The sequence below is a fragment of the Schistocerca nitens genome, chromosome 12 (genome assembly GCF_023898315.1).
Source record: "Schistocerca nitens isolate TAMUIC-IGC-003100 chromosome 12, iqSchNite1.1, whole genome shotgun sequence".
Classification (NCBI taxonomy): Eukaryota; Metazoa; Arthropoda; class Insecta; order Orthoptera; family Acrididae; genus Schistocerca; species Schistocerca nitens.
In genome coordinates this window covers 136,979,659-137,000,803 of record NC_064625.1, presented here as the reverse complement: position 1 = coordinate 137,000,803, position 21,145 = coordinate 136,979,659, and the positions used below count along the sequence as shown (strand labels likewise).

At 45.6% G+C, this 21,145-nt stretch overlaps 1 protein-coding gene across 1 annotated transcript in view; it reads right to left on the bottom strand.

Moving 5' to 3' along the window:
- The window catches only part of LOC126214965 (uncharacterized), an 815,775-nt gene that overhangs the window by 407,887 nt on the left and 386,743 nt on the right, over positions 1–21,145 (bottom strand). Inside the window, exon 4 of the mRNA XM_049941599.1 lies at positions 4,180–4,249. Coding sequence (XP_049797556.1) covers positions 4,180–4,249 — 70 coding nt within the window. The remainder of the gene's footprint in view (positions 1–4,179; positions 4,250–21,145) is intronic.

Genomic DNA, 21,145 nt, shown 5'->3' with positions numbered 1-21,145 from the left:
TGCTCACGCTGCTAAATATTGCATTTTCGGGCAACAACAAAGTTATATTATGTGGCAGGTGTCATTAGAGCACAGTTAATAAAGTCATTTCTTGAAATAATGGATAAACTAGGCACTCATGTTTTCGTGTTTCCCACGCTGGTCTCGTTGTGAACTCATGGCTCAATCGTCGAAAATCTAGGTAGTGATGATCCAAGCTCGGATGCAAAGAGGCCTAGGTGTTATTCTGCGATATTCAAATGTTTTATAGATGTGTTTCATAAACCATTCTTGAAGGTTAAACTTTTGCAAGTTAGGACAATGGTGATGTAAGAAAGTAATCAGCACTCCGAATTTAAGTTACTCTTCTTTTTTATTACTTTTGTTGCAATATCACGTAACTCGTTCCAAAACATCACTTCACAATATAAAACATACTTGAAAATATCTTCTTCACTGTTAAAGTTCACATTTCATAAACTGACTACAATTTGCGTCTTTTTAACATGAAGACCAAAGCTTGACTCTCTAATAACCGCTTACGCACCCCAAAATCAGAGTTACAAGTACGTCAATGATCGTAGTGACAAAAGAAAGAATACATATAAGAATAATATCATTGCAATATATACATATCGATGTATCGGAGTACCTCTACATTAATGAAATCAAATCTGAATGTTATCACAGAAATATGTTAACTATTTTACAGAAACACAGTAGAATACTGCTGGTATCGAGAGGTTGCGGTGAGGTGCTAAATGGTTACGTAATTCAAGTACCATTACACCCTCCACCATGCCACGGATGAAGGCCCATGTATTTATCCATGATTACTTACTTCCACTTATACACAGAGAGTGTCCAAACTCCAATGTTCTTATTATTCATTGTAGTGGGTTTCCTCCATAGCCATCATGAGTTCTAATTATTACTGCAATTTTCTTTACGGGTGTCGGCGAGATATCTTTTACGAACCGTTGTTACGAGTGTCATGTAATGAGAAGTATGACCGACACGCGCCATGACAAATAGTAGACACATTGCGATGCCTACAAATTCTGTGTGTGACTGATAAGAATGATCGTTTCCGTTATTTCGACCAGTGTCTCTGATGTTAAGCAGGAATAATTGCAGGTTAAAATTTCCCTTCCATATTTCATGGAAAATGCTCTTTGGGGACTTTCATCTTCGACGCGAGTGGCAGAAAGCTAGAGTACAGATAATTACCCCCAGTGAGGCGCAGCGCACGCCGTGAAATCAATGCCGGCACGAAGCGAACGCTGCAAACGATCATGCGCTCGGCTTCACAATTACTGCACTCTCTAGCAGGTCCCAACTACATAGCGCTCCCCGTAATGAGGGGAGCGCCTGGCAAGCGGGCAACCCGCGGAGCACTGCGGCGTGGCGGGTCAGTCGAGCGGCAGCGCTGCAGGCGCCATCTGCTCTTCTACAGGCAGCCGCACAACAGGCTCCAAAACTCCTTTCTACAAAGCCACTCTGGCGTACGGGCAAATCCTGGCCCGGGTTTTAGGGTGGTTTACCCCGGTCCTACGGTAGAGAACGGAACTGTATCCAATAAGACGCTGCAAATTAATTCCTATTTGGGAGATATAAAAAGGCCCTCTCCATAGCATAAACTTTCATCAACTATGGGGTATTCAAAAAGTCTCTCCGCAGTGGCGTATGTTTGTTAGCCCCGCGTGCCGTATGATTGTTCGCCTGCCTAGGTTACTTCCCTTAAAGTGTACTCTCCCCAAATTCCTCTGTTTCGTTAATCTCAGTTAGCGTCAGTAGTATCGTTGGTGTGTGTCGTTACCTCTTGACGTGAACGTTTTAGTTAAGTTCCTTTGTTCGTTTTTTTCGTTTTTGTTGCTGTTAAAATGCTAACCATTGAAGAACGTGTGTTTTTAGTCAAAGAAGTGTTGAAAGCTGGCGGTAAATACATAGTTTCAGTTCGTCAAACATTTAATTCAGTTTTCCCGGAGACAACACTCCCACATCGCGATACTGTGCGACATTTGATTAACAAATTTCGAAGTACGGGTTCAGTGACAGATGCACCGAGAAGTGGTCGTCCTAGCGTTTTGTCTGAGGATAAATTACGAGTCCGAACAAGTCAGTAACAAAACTCGCCCACGAAATCGATATTAGTGTCGAAACAGCTCACACAGCTGTAAGGAAAATATTAGAACTTTTCCCATACAAAGTGAGAATCGTGCAAGAACTGAAAAATACTGATCATGGCAAGAGACTGCATTATTGTCAATGGTTCAAAAATTTCGTTCAACAAAATGGAAAGGATATTCTAATTGAAAGGTTTTTCACTGATGAGGCGTGGTTTCATTCATCCGGGTACACGAACTCGCAAAATTCTCATATGTGGAGTATTTCAAATCCATTGTGTATTCATGAGGAACCATTTCATTCTGTGAGAATACGAGTCTGGATTGCAATATATAGGGAGTCGCAATGTTTACGCTGTGAAAAGAAGTGTACGACGAAATAGTTCTATCGAGTGACAAAAGAACGATAGTCCACCACAAAAAAGAGTGAGAAACATGGTGAACAGTGTGTGGATGGCGAGAACACAAAGACGTGAATATATTGCAGTGATAAAAGAGGTAGTGCGACCTCCACCAGATGTGAGGAAACGCAGACCAGCAAATCATCCCCCTGATGATGCCTTAGAACAGGAGAAGGCGAAACGGATATGAGATAAATAAAGTAACTAGCAGCAGGAAAAGGCAGTTTGATTTGCAAAACAAGTATTTACATGCTTCCTGCGAAGGATGGGCACGCAAACAAAGTTGTCATCCACAAAGTACTTGAAAATGACCTAAGGCCGGAATCTCACAATCGCACATGAAATAAAGAGAATGGCAGCTGAAGGCGTCACGAAATCATTCAAAAAATTATATGTTAATGATGTTTAGGTTAGGGCTGTCTGTATGGAACTGTTGTGTACATAGTTCCGCGTAGTCAGCGCGTACACAACTTTCCCACTAGAGCGCGCCGCGCTAAGCACAGCAGCGCAGGCGCAGCGCTTGTCCGTCTCCGCACTACGAGATGGCGCTGCCTTAGAGACGGACCAAATTCTGCTTCCGCCGATCCGCGTATTAATATGTAACGCAGCCAATGAGATTGCTGCTAACGTAGAACCTTTTCTCCTCGCGGATCACACTTGCGCAGTGATACCTGAACGTGCGGGGTATTATAACGAGTGTACAGACCTCCGATTAGTCAGTCTGCATTTGTCTGCATTAGTCTGTACCAGTCTAAAGTTTCAGTCTGCAGCTAATAAGATTGTCATATTCCTGTACATAGCCATGAAGAGAAATGTATAGACACTTTTGTCAAGTATCAGAGATATGTGAGAATAAGATTAACGTACCAAGACCAAAGGAACTTCAGATTGTCAATTGTTAATAGCATCCAAAACCAAGTTAAGTAATTTTTATGCTTGTTATTATTTTAATAAATGTGTGTGAAAATTAATTAAGTTCTGTTTAAAGTTGGTCACCGTCAATCTGCTACTCTAAGCGTGCAAGTGGCATTTCTATCGTCTGACCTAAGAGCAGAATATAAACACGCCACGATAAGACCACGAGACATATTGCTGACACTCGCCTACTTCGTTAGAGCGACAGGTCAAATAATCTGATGGTGTGTGTACTGAAGGTCTTACAGTGCGCACACCACAGGAACTGAACAAACGCAGTATTTGTTTTGCCAGGCGCCTTGCGGCTTAGTTTATTAAGGCATCGCCAGTGGCTACGTGTGCTGGTATTGCTATAGAAGTGCTCTCGCTGCACTACTATTGCTATACAGGTGCCATTGCTGCACTACTGACGAAGCTCTTACTCTGTCTGCACCACCGAAAACAATTCTCAACAGGGCAGACACTGCACATAGACTCTGCTTCCATGTTACCTCAACACAGCCGAAGTCGTGCAAGGGTGTGTGGGCAGTTTTATAATGCAGAAAACCATTGAAAATCGGCGCACAATCCGCAACACATCTTATTAAAGTTTCAAGCAAGAATAAACAACCTAGGTACGAAGATGGTTTCTCACTAACAGCTACACAAAATGGCACTTCCAGGGATAGAATATGGCGCTGCATCACGGAATGTCAACATTTACAGCGGCGGATCAAGTTGAACAGATGAGAGCCGTAGCAAGCCAGCCAAGTACTCACCTCCGGTAGCGTCGACGACGCGGACGTAGACCAGCCGTCGCCGGCCGCGCGCAGCCCGTTGAGGCAGCCCCTGCAACACACAGACCTAACTAACCTCTCACCACACAACAGTCAGCAGCCAGGTCTACCAAAACACGTGGCAAGAAGGCACTCAACATCACAAACTCCCAAACAACCCTGTATGAGCTACGTAACACGTTTAGAGCGGACTGAGTTAAAACCCCTCGTTTGTGGCGTCACTCTTATCCCCAATTAGAAACCTGTGAGAAAAATTACCGTTACAGCTTGTGAAGGCACAGAAGCAGTACTGAAAAATAATTCCTCCAAAATTTTTACCCTGTTCTCAATACCGGTATGGGTATACACTGAAGCGATAAAGAAACTGGTATAGCCATGCGTATTCAAATACAGAGATATGTGAGCCGGCCGAAGTGGCCGTGTGGTTAAAGGCGCTGCAGTCTGGAACCGCAAGACCGCTACGGTCGCAGGTTCGAATCCTGCCTCGGGCATGGATGTTTGTGATGTCCTTAGGTTAGTTAGGTTTAACTAGTTCTAAGTTCTAGGGGACTAATGACCTCAGCAGTTGAGTCCCATAGTGCTCAGAACCATTTGAACCATTTTGAACAGAGATATGTGAACAGGCAGAATACGGCGCTGCGGTCGGCAACACCTATATAAGACAAGTGCCTGGCGCAGTTGTTAGATCGGTTACTGCTGCTGCAATGGCAGGTTATCAAGATTTAAGTCAGTTTCAACGAGGTGTTATAGTCGGCGCATGAGCGATGGGACACAGCATCTCCGGCGTAGCGATGAATTGGGAATTTTCCCGTACGATCATTTCACGAGTGTACCGCGAATATCAGGAATCCAGCACAACATCGAATCTCCGACATTGCTGCGGCCGGGAAAAGATCCTGCAAGAACGGGACCTACGACGACTGAAGAGAATCATTCAACATGACATAAATGCAATCCATCCGCAAATTCCTGCAGATTTCAATGCTGGGCCTTGAACAAATGTCAGCGTGCGAAGCATTCGACGAAATATCATCGACATGGGCTTTCGGTGCCAAAGGCCCTCTCGTGTACCCTTGATGACAGCACGACACAAAGCTATACGCCTCGCATGGGCCCGACAACATCTACATTGGACTGTTACTGACTGGAAACATGTTGCCTGGTCAGACGAGTCTCGTTTCAAATTGTATAGAGTGGATGGACGTGTACGGGTATGGAGACAACCTCATGAAACCACAGGTCCTGCATGTCAGCATGGGACTGTTCAAACTGATGGAGGTTCTGTAATGGTGCGGGGCGTGTTCAGTTGGAGTGATATGGGACCCCTGATACGTCTAGATACGACTCTTGACAGGTGACGCATCCATTCATGACCACTGTGCATTCCGACGGACTTGGGCATTTCCAGCGACACCCCTCACGTCCAGAATTGCTACAGGCTGGGTCCAGGAAACCTCCGCAGACATGAATACTATTTAGCATATATGGGATGCCTTGCAATGTACTGAACGAGGTGGCGCAGCGGTTTGCACACTGGAGTCGCATTCGGGAGGACGACGGTTCAAACCCGCGTCCGGCTGATTTACGTTTTGCGTGATTTCCCTAAATCGCTTCAGGCTTCCTTTGAAAGGGCACGGCCGACTTCCATCCGCATCCTTCGCTAATCCAATGAGACCGATGACCTCGCTGTTTGGTGTCTTCGACAAATCAACCCAACCCAACTGCCGCCCCCCTGCAACGTGCTGTTCAGAAGAGATCTACACCCTTTCGTACTCTGACGGATTTGTGGACAGCCCTGCAGGTTTCATGGTGTCGCCTCCCTCCAGCACTACTTCAGACATTAGTCGAGTCCATGCCACGTCGTGTAGCAGCACTTCTTCGTGGTCGCGGGGGCCCTACACGATATTAGGCATGTGTACCAGTTTGTTTGGCTCTTCAGTGTGTAAGCGATGCATATTATTAGGTCGACTTTCACGCTTCGCTGATGCAAGCTGCGACCGTCTGCCGCTAGAGAGCTCCGGATTGTAGCGTGTAACTTGCCTGTGTGCAACGAAACTATTGTCGGCAAGTCAAGAAACAGCGTGCGCTGTAGTACAGTTCCGAAGCGCAGAAAACGTGCCTTCAATTGAAATCCATAGCAACGAACTGTGTACTGTGGTGCTTGTATCGGCATCAGTAACGTGCGACGTTGTCTTGTTCGTGCTCGTAATGAAGGCAGTGGTGGTGACAACCTCAACGGGTATGAGGGAGTGGAAGAACGAAAACGGCAACCAACGGGACTCATTGGAACCAGGTTGATGGACTCTTCAGAGAAAATCGTCGGATAACACAGACACGCCTCTCAGATACGTGTGGCGTATTACGAGAGCGTGCACAGGCCATCATTGCAGAACTGTTCAAATGTGTGCGAAATCTTATGGGACTTAATTGCTAAGGCCATCAGTCCCTAAGCTTACACACTACTTAACCTAAGTTATCCTAAGGACAAACACACACACACCCATGCCCAAGGGAGGACTCGAACCTTCGCCGGGACCAGCCGCACAGTCCATGACTGCAGCGCCTGAGACCGCTCGGCTAATCCCGCGCGGCATTGCAGGACTGCGGTACAGAAAACTGTGTGCACGGTGGGTGGACCGAATGCTACCTCCTTACATGAAACAGAAGAGACTGGACATACGTCAACAATTTCTTTTGCGTTTTCAGCGTGAGAGTGGTGAGATCCTTAACGTCATCGTGACAGGCAATGCAAGTTGGTTTCACCCTTTCTAACACCGACAACAAGAGAGCATCAACGGATTTCCGCCACAAAGAAACACTCACGCTAAAAAAGTTCAAGGCCATGAGATCAGCAGCCTAAGTCATGCCAACAGTATTCTGGAATGTTTAAGTTGTGATGCAATTGGAATTCATGCATAAAGGCACCGCCACAAACTCTGCAACGTACTGAGAGACCCTCCGAATTCGAAGAGTAAATCAAGCCATCCTCTCCTCCCCCGTCACAATGCCAGACCACACACGAACACTGCCAAGTCTGCAACAATCAGAAGACCTTGCGTTCAGTGTCATCGATCATCCTCCATATACTTCCCCGACTTCACCCAATCCGATTTTCATCTGTTTCTGAACACCTTCGAAGACTTCACTTTGGTAGCGATGAAACGGTGCAACAAGAAGTGAGGATGTGCATTCCTCAACTAAGTTAAACATCCTACACTGACGGTATCAACAAAGAGGTCTCTCGATGCGAGAAACGTGTTCGTCGCGAAAGTGACTGTGTTGAGAAATAAATGTGTAGAATGTTAATAAAGTATTTTTATTTAAAGAGATCTGAGAGCTTTCACATAAAAAATCCGAGGCATTACTTTTCATAACGCCTCGCAGATTGTTTAACGAGTGTCTGAATCTCTCTCTCTCTCTCTCTCTCTCTGTCTCTCTCTGACACACACACACACACACACACACACACACACACACACACACACACACTGCCGACCGTTATGGCCGAGCGGTTCTAGGCGCTTCGGTCTGCAAACGCGCTGCTGCCACGGTCGCAGGTTCGATTCCTGCCTCGGGCATGGATGTGTGTGATGTCCTTGTGTTAGTTAGGTTTAAGTAGTTGTATGTCTAGGGGACTGATGATGAGTTTCATTGTGCTTAGAGCCATTTGAACCATCGCGCGCGCACGCACACACACACACACACAAACACAGAGCGCGCGCGCGCGAGAGAGAGAGAGAGAGAGAGAGAGAGAGAGAGAGAGATAGTGTGTGTGTGTGTGTGTGTGTGTGTGTGTGTGTGTGTGTGTGTGTCTGTGTGGAATAAAGGGGATAGGTGGAGAGAGCCAGACGGAGCAAGCTACGAGAAGAGACGAAACTAAAGGAAAGCGACATTTTATTTAAAGACTGTCCTTCTGACGTCAACACGACGTAAACACCGCCGGGGGAAACCCTTGCCGAGCACCTCTATATTAAACTGAACTTCAATTTTTTTTTCGAGTCATCGGTCTTCTGACTAAAGCAGTCGTCCACAAATCCTTTCCACTGCCAATTACTTTAACTCAAGAGTAGCGCTTGCATCTGGCATCCTGAATTATTTATAGCACAGATTCAAATCTCTGTCTTCTCCTACAGTTCTTAACCGCTACAGCTCCATCTAGTACCTCCTGGACGATACTGCGGAGAACGTCCCCATTCCTTACCTTATCAGTTCACCTGGTTTTCAACTTTCTCCTGTAGCACTACAACACTTCGATTCTCTTCTGTTAAGGTTTTCCCACACTCCATCATTCACTATTCATAAAATTCTTCCTATAGGGCCTATATCTGTTACCTACTAGTGCACTTCTAACGACCACGAGTATTCTCATCGCCTTTGATAATTTGCATAATAATGTCCTCCTTGCTCCACTCAGGCTCCAACTAGCACGGCAATGAAAGTTCCCGGCAGATTAAAACTGTGTGCCGGAGCGAGACTCGAACTCGGGACCTTTGCCTTTCGCGGGCAAGTGCTCTACCATCTGAGCTAGCCAAGCACGACTCACGCCTCGTCCTCACAGCTTTACTTCCGCCAGTACCTCGTCTCCTACCTTGCCCGCGAAAGGAAAAGGTCCCGAGTTCGAGTTTCAGTCCGGCACACAGTTTTAATCTGCCAGGAAGTTTCATATCAGCGCACACTCCGCTGCAGAGTGAAAATCTCATTCTGGAAACATCCCCCAGGCTGTGGCTAAGCCATGTCTCCGCAGTATCCTTTCTTTCAGGAGTGCTAGTTCTGCAAGGTTCGCAGGAGAGCTTCTGTGAAGTTTGGAAGGTAGGAGACGAGGTACTGGCGGAATTAAAACTGTAAGGAAGGGGGCGTGAATCGTGCTTGGGTAGCTCAATTGGTAGACCACTTGCCCGCGAAAGGCAAAGGTCCCGAGTTCGAGTCTCGGTCCGACACACAGTTTTAATCTGCCGGGAAGTTTCAAAACTAAAACACATTTGTACCAGTTTTTGTCGTAATCTTACCAGAGGTTTATGAATAGCTTTTCACCCGCGGCTTCGCCCGTGTACGTAGATGTCACATTTATTTAACATATTTCACACATACTTTAGCTGTATCTATTGTGAAGTTAGTCAATATCTCCTAAAGTATGTGTCGTATAATGATATAATTCTGAAGGTATATTCATATGTGAGAACACTGTTTACAAAATATGTTGCGAATAGAGTTAGTAGAACACAAGTAATAAATTAAAATGTCATGCATGACGCCGCAGTTCCTCACGCATCTCAGTTTTTGTGACTTAGTATCTCCTGGAGTATATGAAGTAAAATGATATAATTCTGCAGGTACATTCATTGCTATATGTGAATATTGCTTGCAAAATGTGATGCAAACAGATTTAACAGCGAAGAATTAGCGATAAACGATTTTCCCTTCATTTTTTTGTGGGAGGTGTTAGCGAGTAAAACATTCGTGAAGGTTTAAAATTACGTTAAACGTTTGTTGCACGTCACTACGTGCTCTCATTATCAAATATTGCAAGAATATTGTCTCGCTGTTTGCATGCAGTGCCTTACGCTCATTATTCACCTCCATTCCTGCCTCTTTGACAGAGACGATTCTTATCCCCACAGCGACACTTTCAAGACAGTAATTAGTGATCTGCGTACCAAATTTGGTTGAAATCGATCCAGTGGTTTAGGAGCAGAAGTCGAACATACATACATACACACACTGATCAGCCAAAACATTGCTGGCCACCAACCTACTGTCGATATAAACCCGTCCAGGCGCCAGCAGCGTCACCTGGCGAGGAATGACTGCTGGTCAGACACGTTCACAGTGAGTGTGCTGTCCGTGTGTACGAGGTGCATTCAAGTTCTAAGGCCTCCGATTTTTTTTCTGTGCACTGGAAAGAGATAGAAACATGCGCATTGTTTTAAAATGAGGCCGCATTCATTGTCAATACGTCCCAGAGATGGCAGCACGTGCGGCAGATGGAATTTTACCGCCAGCGGCGAGAATGAGAACTGTTTTAAATACTTAAAATGGCGACATTTCCCTTACTTGAACAGCGTGCAATCATTCGTTTTCTGAATTTGCGTGGTGTGAAACCAATTGAAATTCATCGACAGTTGAAGAAGACATGTGGTGATGGAGTTATGGATGTGTCGAAAGTGCGTTCGTGGGTGCTACAGTTTAATGAAGGCAGAACATCGTGTGACAACAAACCCAAACAACCTCGGGCTCGCACAAGCCGGTCTGACGACATGATCGAGAAAGTGGAGAGAATTGTTTTGGGGGATCGCCGAATGACTGTTGAACAGATCGCCTCCAGAGTTGGCATTTCTGTGGGTTCTGTGCAAACAATCCTGCATGACGACCTGAAAATGCGAAAAGTGTCATCCAGGTGGGTGCCACGAATGCTGACGGACGACCACACGGCTGACCGTGTGGCATGTTGCCGAGCAATGTCGACGCGCAACGACAGCACGAATGGGACTTTCTTTTCGTCGGTTGTGACAATGGATGAGACGTGGATGCCATTTTTCAACCCAGAAACAAAGCGCCAGTCAGCTCAATGGAAGCACACAGATTCACCGCCACCAAAAAGATTTCAGGTAACCGCCAGTGCTGAAAAAATGATGGTGTCCATGTTCTGGGACAGCGAGGGCGTAATCCTTACCCATTGCGTTCCAAAGGGCACTACGGTAACAGGTGCATCCTACGAAAATGTTTTGAAGAACAAATTCCTTCCTGCACTGCAACAAAAACGTCCGGGTAGGGCTGCGCGTGTGCTGTTTCACCGAGACGACGCACCCGCACATCGAGCTAACGTTACGCAACAGTTTCCTCGTGATAACATCTTTGAAGTGATTCCTCATGCTCCCTACTCACCTGGCCTGGCTCATAGTGAGTTTTGGCTTTTTCCAACAACGAAAGACACTCTCCGTGGCCGCACATTCACCAGCCGTGCTGCTATTGCCTCAGCGATTTTCCAGTGGTCAAAACAGACTCCTAAAGAAGCCTTCGCCGCTGCCATGGAATCACGGCGTCAGCGTTGTGAAAAATGTGTACGTCTGCAGGGCGATTACGTCGAGAAGTAACGCCAGTTTTATCGATTTCGGGTGAGTAGTTAATTATAAAAAAAAAATCGGAGGCCTTAGAACTTGAATGCACCTCGTAGAATTAGAGAGCCTATATAGGGAGAGAGTGGACTTGCGAGGGTAGCCGAGAGCACTAACGCGCTGCTTCCTGGACTCGGGTAGGCGCGCCGGCCCCGGATCGAATCCGCCCGGCGGATTAACGACGAGGGCAGGTGTGCCGGCCAGCCTGCATGTGGTTTTTAGGCGGTTTTCCACATCCCCCCCAAGGTGAATACCGGGCTGGTCCCCACGTTCCGCCTTAGTTACACGGCTCGCAGACGGCATCTGAACACATTCGCACTATTCCATGCACTCCACTCGACGCACACAGTTGGGGGTACACTAATTCCGTCCCGGGGGATGGGGGGAGGGGGGGTTAACGAGGTGGCGGCAGGATGGGCATCCGGCCACCCCTTACACATTAACATCCCAAATCCAATTAACGATGGCTGACCTTGCGTAACTGTGGGACAAGGCTCAAGCGATAGAATATAGGGAGCGAGTGGCCAATCGGCCCGTGGCCGCCATGTTTTTACCAGATTGCGCGCGGGACGTGCAATTAGGTAGCGACGCAAGCAGAAAGCTAGCCACTTCACGAGTGAAATAAGGCATGTGCTTGACGCATGAGACGAAAGCAGATCTGCTACCTCAATACTCGGTGTATAATTAAAACAAATGCCATTCGTCTATATTTATATAGCCCTAATAAATTTGTGAGCAAGTGGAAGTATCGTGAAGCAGTGTGTATGTATGCCGTTTTTCAGCAGCTGTATTTTAAGATGCTATATAAACATTGACAAGTGATTAATAAGAAAAAGAAGTTTCATTTAATGTATCTCAGAGCACATGATGCTATTTCAGATTTTTCCGTGCGGATATTCACCGCTGAAATTGGTAAACTCTTGTCTCTTTCCGTCCCCACGTAATGCATTTTAAGTGTGTGTCGTTCTTATAACATTTTCTTACGCTGGCTAAAACATGTCATTCTGTACACACTTTTAGGAACTCTGTACCACAGAAAATCAGAAAAATATCAATACTTAGGTACTATACTGAAACTGCAGAAAGTAATTGAAAATACGTAACCAAATATCCACGCGATAGTTATAATTTACAGGAATGTGAATATCCAAGACTACACAGCCAAGTGCGAGTCGCCAGTCGGAAGTACGTAGACTTAGGATTATGTACACATGTTAAAACACATCGACTAGCATGAATTGTCACTCAAGAACCATTAAAGGTCTAAAAATAACGTTCAAAAAATAATTAAAAAAACTGGCTGGAGTAGGATTCGAACTCATGACCTTCGGATTACAAAGTTAAAAACCTACCCCTACGCTACAAGGCCACAGTAGTGATAATGTGGTATTCATTTACGTTTTCTTTCATGGAGGGGATGTATCAGTAAAAAGGTTATTCTGTAATTTTTTTTAATTTTGTTTTGTAGACATTATGAGCATATAGAAACAAACTGATTGTTCGATACACAAAGACACCCAACGAGCTTTCTAACAGCGACAACCAGTCAGTTGATAGACCCCGACCAACAGAGTGACTGTAATTTACGTAAATAGAACGGACAGAGAACATAGAAAAGTCCTTCAATACCTACCGTATTACAACCAGTACAATGGAATTGGCGTTCGATGCGTTGAAAAAAACAAATAGTACAGAATCAAACACAGTATCTACACTACTGGCCATTAAAATTCGAACACCAAGAAGAAATGCAGATGATAAACGGGTATTCACTGGATAAGTATATTATACTAGAACTGACATGTGATTACATTTTCACGCAATTTGGGTGCATAGATCCAAAGAAATCAGTACCCAGAACAACCACCTCTGGCCGTAATAACGGCCTTGATACGCCCGGGCACTGAGTCAAACAGAGCTTGGATGGCGTGTACAGGTACAGCTGCCCATGCAGCTTCAACAAGAGTAGTGACCGGCGTATTGTGACGAGCCAGTTGCTCGGCCACCATTGACCAGACATTTTCAATTGGTGAGAGATCTGGAGAATGGGCTGGCCAGGGCAGCAGCCGAACATTTTCTGTATCCAGAAAGGCCAGTACAGGACCTGCAACATGCTGTCCTGCATTATCCTGCTTAAATGTAGGGTTTCGCAGGGATCGAATGAAGCGTAGAGGCACGGGTCGTAACACATCTGAAATGTAACGTCCACTGTTCAAAGTGCCGTCAATGTGAACATGTAACCAATGGCACCCCATACCATCACTCCGGGTGATACGTCAGTGTGGCGATGACGTATACACGCTTCCAATGTGGGTTCACCGCGATGTCGCCAAAGACGGATGCGACCATCATGATGCTGTAAACAGAACGTCGATCCATCCGAAAAAATGACGTTTTGCCATTCGTGCACCCAGGTTCGTCGTCGAGTACACTATTGCAGGCGCTCCTGTCTGTGATGCAGCGTCAAGGGTAACCGCAGCCACGGTCTCCGAGCTGATAGTCCACGCTGCTGCAAACGTCGTCGAACTGTTCGTGCAGATGGTTGTCTTACAAACGTCCCCATCTGTTGACTCAGGGATCGAGACGTGGCTGCACGATCCGTTACAGCCATGCGGATAAGATGCCTGTCATCTCGACTGCTAGTGATACAAGGCCGTTGTTATCCAGCACGGCGTTCCGTTTTACCCTCCTGAACCCACCGATTCCATATTGTGCTAACAATCATTGGATCTCGACCAACGCGAGCAGCAATGTCGCGATACGATAAACCGCAATCGCGATAGGCTACAATCGAAGTCGGAAACGTGATGGTACACATTTCTCCTTCTTAGACGAGGCATCACAACAACGTTTCACCAGGCAACGCCGGTCAACTGCTGTTTGTATATGAGAAATGTGATGGAAACTTTCCTTATGTCAGGTCGTTGTAGGTGTCGCCACAGGCGCCAACCGTGTGTGAATGCTCTGAAAAGCTAATGATTTGCATGTCACAGCGTCTTCTTCCTGTCTGTTAAATTTCGCGCCTGTAGCACTTCATCTTCGCGGCGTAGCAATTTTAATGGCCAGTAGTGTATTTATACTCGTACCAAGTCAGCGTGTCAGTTTGATAAAAACATGGCGTCCTCGGGTCTCAGCTAATCAGCGATGCTATCACAACTGGCCACTCTCTCTCTCATAGGCTCTCTATGTAGAATGGGGAAGGCGCGCTGTCTAAATGACTTTGACCGAGAACAGATTGTGATGGTCCGGAGACTCGGCACGAACATTTGGGAAACTGTCAGGTGTTCCAGGAGTGCTGTGGCGAGTGTCTTCAACAGCTGGCGAAACCAAGTTGAAACCATGTGCAGACGTCGTGCTATTGGGCCACCTCCCCTCATTACGGATCTCGGACATCGTAGGTTGCGCAGTAAAACGCGACAGGCGCCGAACTGTGGCGCAACTAACATCAAACATTAATGTATGTGCTAATGTTGACACCACGACATCGGCAACTACGACTGAAATAGGCAGGTGACCATCGGCACTGGACGTTGGCGCAGTGGCAGAGCGTTGCACTGTCTTATGAATCCCGACAGCTTCTTCATCATGCCGGTGAGAAGGCGCTAATCTGTCGTCTTCCAGAGGGAAAGCTTGACACCTGTACTACCTGTGCTCCCGGAAAGAGACAAGTTGGCGGCGGCGGCTCCATTTTGCTCTGGCGGAAGGTCACATGGCATCCATGCGTCTAGTGGAGCTCGCGCAAGGCACCATGACGGAAACCACCTCTTCATGACGATTGTTTTCCGAAGGCAGCGGTATTTTTCAGCAAGACAATACGGCACGCCACAAGGCCAGGAGTATGAGGAAGTGGTTGTAGGAACACAGTGGCGGGTTCCAATTGATGTGGTCGCCCCCACCCCACACCCCCAACTAGCTAGATCTGGGATGTGACTGAACGTGGCATCAGAGGTCAACACCCACTCCCAAGAATTTACGGGAATAAGGTGACTTGGGTGTGCAGATGTGATGCCAACTTTCTACAGCGAGCTGCCAAGGACTTATTCCTTCCATGCAACGACGCGTCGCCTGTGTTCGAATGGTTCAAATGACTCTAGGCACAATGGGACTCTACATCTGAGGTCATCAGTCCCCTAGACTTAGAACTACTTAAACCTAACTAACCTAAGGACATCACACACACTCATGCTCGAGGCAGGATTCGAACCTGCGACCGTAGCAGCAGCGCGGTTCCGGACTGAGGCACCTAGAACCGGCTCGCCTCTGTTATCCGTGGCAAAGGTGGACATACCCGGTTTTCGGTAGGCGCTAATACCGTTATGGTTGGTCAGTATACATATACACATACAGTTTTTATAATACGTTAGGGTTTCAAATATTTTTCCCACTTTACATTTTCGAACGCTTTTTCCAGACGACAAATTCTATGAATGTCTCTTGATTTTTCTTCAGTCTTGTTTTCATTATGAACTGCTAGGTCAGAAATGCCTCTCCTAAAGCCAAATTAACTGATAGTCATCTAACATATCGTCAATTTTCTTTTCCGTATTTCTGTATATTCTTCTTGGATGAATTAGATCTTTGTCGGTTTGCTGGTATATCGCCAGCCTCAAAGCTTCTTCACGACACTTCCCCCTATGATTTCAGGTTTCTGATGGAATTTTATCTATCCCTACTGCCTTATTCGATCTTGTCTTTCAAAGCTGTTTTAAATTCTGATTCTAATACTGGATCCCCTGTATCTTGTATATCGACTCCTGTTTCTTCTTCTATCACGTCACGGGACAATCCGTCCCGTTAGTAGGGGCCTTCCACATACAAGTACTCCAGGGCTTCACAACATACGTGCTCGCGGAGCAAGCTGTGAGCAACAAGGCGCGAGCACGGAGCAGCGCGAGCACGCTACCCCCACTACTGGAGCAGAGCGGAGAGTGGGGAGAGTCACGTGGGGCACACAACAGCTGCCGCCAGTCAATGTAAATCCGCGGCCACCTGCAGGGATATCACTCGCGAATTATTACTGCGACAAATGAAACAAATAAAGGAGAATGTACACATGCCACATAATTTTATTAGCTTAGTGTATGCCTCTACATTCGCATTAATTTGTGAACTGTTACACAATAAAAGGTGTCACTGAAGTGTCGGATTCTCCGTTATCTTGTACTTTTTGCCCTTTACAATTGCGTCTATGTTCCGAGTAATTGTTCTTGGGCATTGTAGGAGCAGCGTGCAGTTTAAATTTCGATCAGAAAATGCGTTTCTCAGGCGCGTGTTGTTACATTTCATTGCAGGGAACAGTTCTTCAAAACATACGTGGAACCGAACATTGATATTATTGTAGCCGCCAGTTTGTGCAAAAGAGGAAAGCTATGCTGAGGGAAGTGTCTGTAGAATTCCAAAATGTTTTTCTTGTTCTGAAATTTGTCTCTGTATTCTCTGTCACACTGCAGGTCAATAATTTCTAGTTGCAGCTCAGGACGAATCTCTTCAATATTCGCTGAATATGGAGAGGAGAACAGATCAAAATCACTGTCTAGTGCTGTCAGATCTTGAAAGCGTTGATCAAATTCCTCCTTAAGGGCAACTAAACTATGTGAATAACGTTCACAGTTTTTGTGAACATTTTGCATGGATGGTAATTTAGGAAAATGAGCTACATTTCCTGTTTCCAGCTGACTCACCCAAAGTGTCAATTTCATTTTAAAAGCTCGTATTCGATCTATGAAATGAGTAATTAGCAGATCTTTACCTTGTAGTGAAATGTTCAAAGCATTCAGATGGCTAGTTAAATCTGCTAAGGACGCGAGATCATACGAGGGCCGTTCAGAAAGTAACCTCCGGTTGATTTAAAAAAATACACCAAGTTAAATAAAAATATTTTAATATATACATCTTACAACTACATCTTTGCACTATTTTTCTACATAGTCTCCATAGCGATTGAGGCACTTATCGTATCTCTTCACAAGCTTTGAAATTCCTTCTGCATAAAAATCAGCCGCTTGTGCCTGGAGCCAGCCTGTGACCGCATCTTTGAGCTCTTCGTCGTCATCAAACCGCTGTGACCCGAGCCATTTCTTCAAATGCATGAAGAGGTGATAATCACTTGGCGCCAGGTCTGGGCTGTAAGGTGGATGGTTGATAACGTCCCACTTGAAGGACTCAAGAAGGGCCGTTGTTCTGCGAGCAGAGTGAGGACGGGCGTTATCGTGCAAAAAAACGATACCGGAAGTCAGCATACCACGGCGTTTGTTCTGTATAGCCCGTCGTAACTTTTTTATTGTTTCACAGTACACGTCTTGATTAATGGTCGTACCACGTTCCATGAATTCAACCAACAACACCGCTTTGGCATCCCAAAACACCGTTGCCATCAGTTTTCTGGCAGAAAAATCTTGCGAGGCTTTTCTTGGTTTGGTAGGCGAATTTGAATGTGCCCACATCTGTGATTGATCTTTTGTCTCAGGGTTCACGTACTTAATCCAGGTTTCGTCACCGGTCACGATTCTGTTTAACAATGGTTCTCCTTCGTCCTCATAACGTGACAGAAAGTCTAATGCAGAGGCCATTCTTTGAGTTTTGTAGTGGTCGGTAAGAATTTTGGGCACCCATCGTGCACAGAACTTACGGTAACCCAATCTTGCTGTCACTATCTCGTACAAGAGAGTCTTAGAAATCTGTGGAAACCAGTAGACAACTCCGACATTGAGAAACGTCGATTTTCACGAACTTTTGCATCAACTGTCTGAACGAGTTCGTCAGTCACCAATGATGGTCTACCACTCGTCTCTTCATCATGAACGTTTTCTCGTCCACTTTTAAATAAACGTACCCATTCACGGACAACTCCTTCACTCATAACTCTCGGTCCGTACACGGCACAAAGCTCACGATGAATAGCTGCTGCAGAATATCCTTTGGCTGTAAAAAACCTTATGACAGCACGCACTTCACATTTGGCGGGGTTTTCTATTGCAGCACACATTTCAAACTGCCACAAAAACTAAACTAGCGCAGGTACAACGTTCACTCGACCACGGCTTGATGACGACTGACCTGTTGAGTGCGTGAACGCACAGATGGCGTCGCTACTCCCCCCACAACCCGCACTGTGACCAATCGGAGGTTACTTTCTGAACCGCCCTCGTATTTCCATGAAGGCTCTTTCAATTCAGGAACACACATGTTATTTATTTCCATGAACATATTTAGCTCATCTAATAGGCAAAAAAATCGATTTACTAATTCGCCACGACTAAGCCAGCGGACCTCGCTGTAATAAGGCAGGCTACCATACTGGCTTTCTACATCCTCAAGAAAGCTTTTAAACTGCCTGTGTTGTAGCCCATGCTTCCTTATATAATTGGTTGTACGAACAACAACACTCATCACATTTTTTAGAGTGATACTCTTTGTACATAAGTTTTCCTGGTGGATCACACAGTGAACGCCCCTTATTTCATTCGGCACGGTCAGTTTTTACATTTTCTCCTTCAACAGCGCAACAAAACCTGATTTTTTCCCTGTCATCGCTGGTGCACTGTCTGTAGACACTGAAACTAAAGAATTCCACGACAATCCTATATTTTCAACACTTTCTTCAACACTACTTAAAATATCACCTCCGGTTGTAGTGTTCTTCATGGCTACTACATCGAGGAGCTCCTCCATCACCTGAAGATCTCTATTAACACCTCTAATAAATATGGCAAGCTGCCTGTTCCAGTGATATCAACACTTTCGTCCAGAACTAGAGAATACGCCATAAAATCTTTACAGATATTTGCAAGCTTGCTCTGGACGTCGTCTGCCATGTTCTGTATGCGACGCATAATGGTCATGCTAGATAATGGCACAATCAGAAACTGTTCAACTTGAGATGGACACAAATGTTCCGCTGCAGCTACCAAACATTCTTTTATTAAATCGCCATCAGTGAAGGGGCGCAGGGATTTTGCTAAAAGCAAAGCAGTTTTGTAACTCTCTCTGAGAGCTCCTCAGTTGATTTTTCTTCGTCGTCCAGATCTTCTTCGGATAGCTTCCTTTTAAGTTTAATAACTTCCTGTGCACGATCTGGTCCATCACATTTTCCACTTCCGTAGTCTTTCGCGTGGTACGACATGTAATGTCGCTGCAAATTAAATTTCCTAAAAGAATTCAGCGTTTTGTGACATACTAAACATTTTGCAACACCATCTTTTTCTGTAAACAGATACAATTCCTCCCAATGGGGGTTGAACTGCGAAAGCATGGTTGGGGTTACACAACGGCGACTTGACATGATTCTTAACCAGCGAAGTGACTGTTAGAGCTGATCGTAGTACTTTAAACGTTACACAGTCGGTGCGAATTCAATAGGCACGCTGCGGCCCTATTCAAACATGCGCGCGCATTTCCCCTCCCTCCCTAGTCCGTGACCTTGCACCTGCTCGCGAGCACGTGCCTGAGCAGACGCAAGTACTCGCGCTCAAAAGCGGCCAGTTGTTAGGCCCTGAAGTACTCGATCCACCGGTTTATTCTCTCATCTATGCTTAACAGTCGATCTTCCCTGTCACTCTTAATGTTCACAACCTCGCTACTATTTCACTGAAAGTTGTTTTGACTTTTCTAAAAGCTAAAACAACCCTTCCGACGACCACGTCTTTTTCGATTTCTTTACATTTTCCCTACAGACATTCCGCCTCGGCTTCTCTCAACTTCCTAAGTGACTTACACTTTTGTATTCCTGAATTTTCCTGAACGGTTTTCTAATTGTCTTTCGGCGATCAGTTGAACTATTTCTTCTGTTACACAACGTTTCTTCGCAGTTACGTTCCTCGTACCGATGTTTGTATGAACAACGTCTGTGACTTCTCTTGTTAGAGGAGATCATTTCTCTTCAAGTGAACTCCCTACTGAGCTGTTCCCTACCGCAGTATCTATAGCCTCACGGAACTTTCCTTAGTGCTTCTGTGTCCCACTTCTTTGTGCATTGATTCTTCTTGACTAGTCTCTTAAACTTCGACCTGATCTTCATCATTACTAAATTGTGAGTTGCGTCAATATATGCTCCTGGATACGCCTTAGAATCCAAAACATATCTGATTTCGAAATCTCTAACTGATTATGCACTAATCTAATTGAAATCTTCCTGTATCTCCCGGATTTTTTCCAGGTGTATCACCTCCTCTTGTGATCCTTCATGAGAGTATTCGCTATTACCTGCTGTAACTTATTGTAGAATTCAATTAGTCTTTCTCCTCTCTTATTCCTAGTACCAATCCCATATTCTCCCATAACCCTTTCTTTCAGTTCCTCCCCTACAGCCGCGTTCCAATCCCCCATGACCATTAATGTCCATCGCCCTTTACGTACTGTATTACCCTTTCAATATCGTCATACGATTTCTCTATGTCTTCATCTTCAGCCTGCGATGTCGGCATGTATACCTGAAGTATCGTTGTCGGTGATGGTTTGCTATCGATTCTGATGAGAACAACCCTATCACTGAACTGTTCACAGTAACACACTCGCTGCCTCACCTTCCTATTCATAACGAATCCTACTCCAGTTGTACCATATTCTGCTGCTGTTAATATTACCCCATACTCATCTGACCAGAAATCCTTGTCTTCTATCAATTTCATTTACACTTACTTATTGTAACTAAATTGGGCAACGAATTTGCCGATTCCCGTCAGATCACCAAAGTTAAGCGCTGTCGGGCGTGGCCGGCACTTGGATGGGTGACCATCCGGGCCGCCATGAGCTGTTGTCATTTTTCGGGGTGCACTCAGCCTCGTGATGCCAATCGAAGAGCTACTCGACCGAACAGTAGCGGCTTTCGTCAAAGAAAA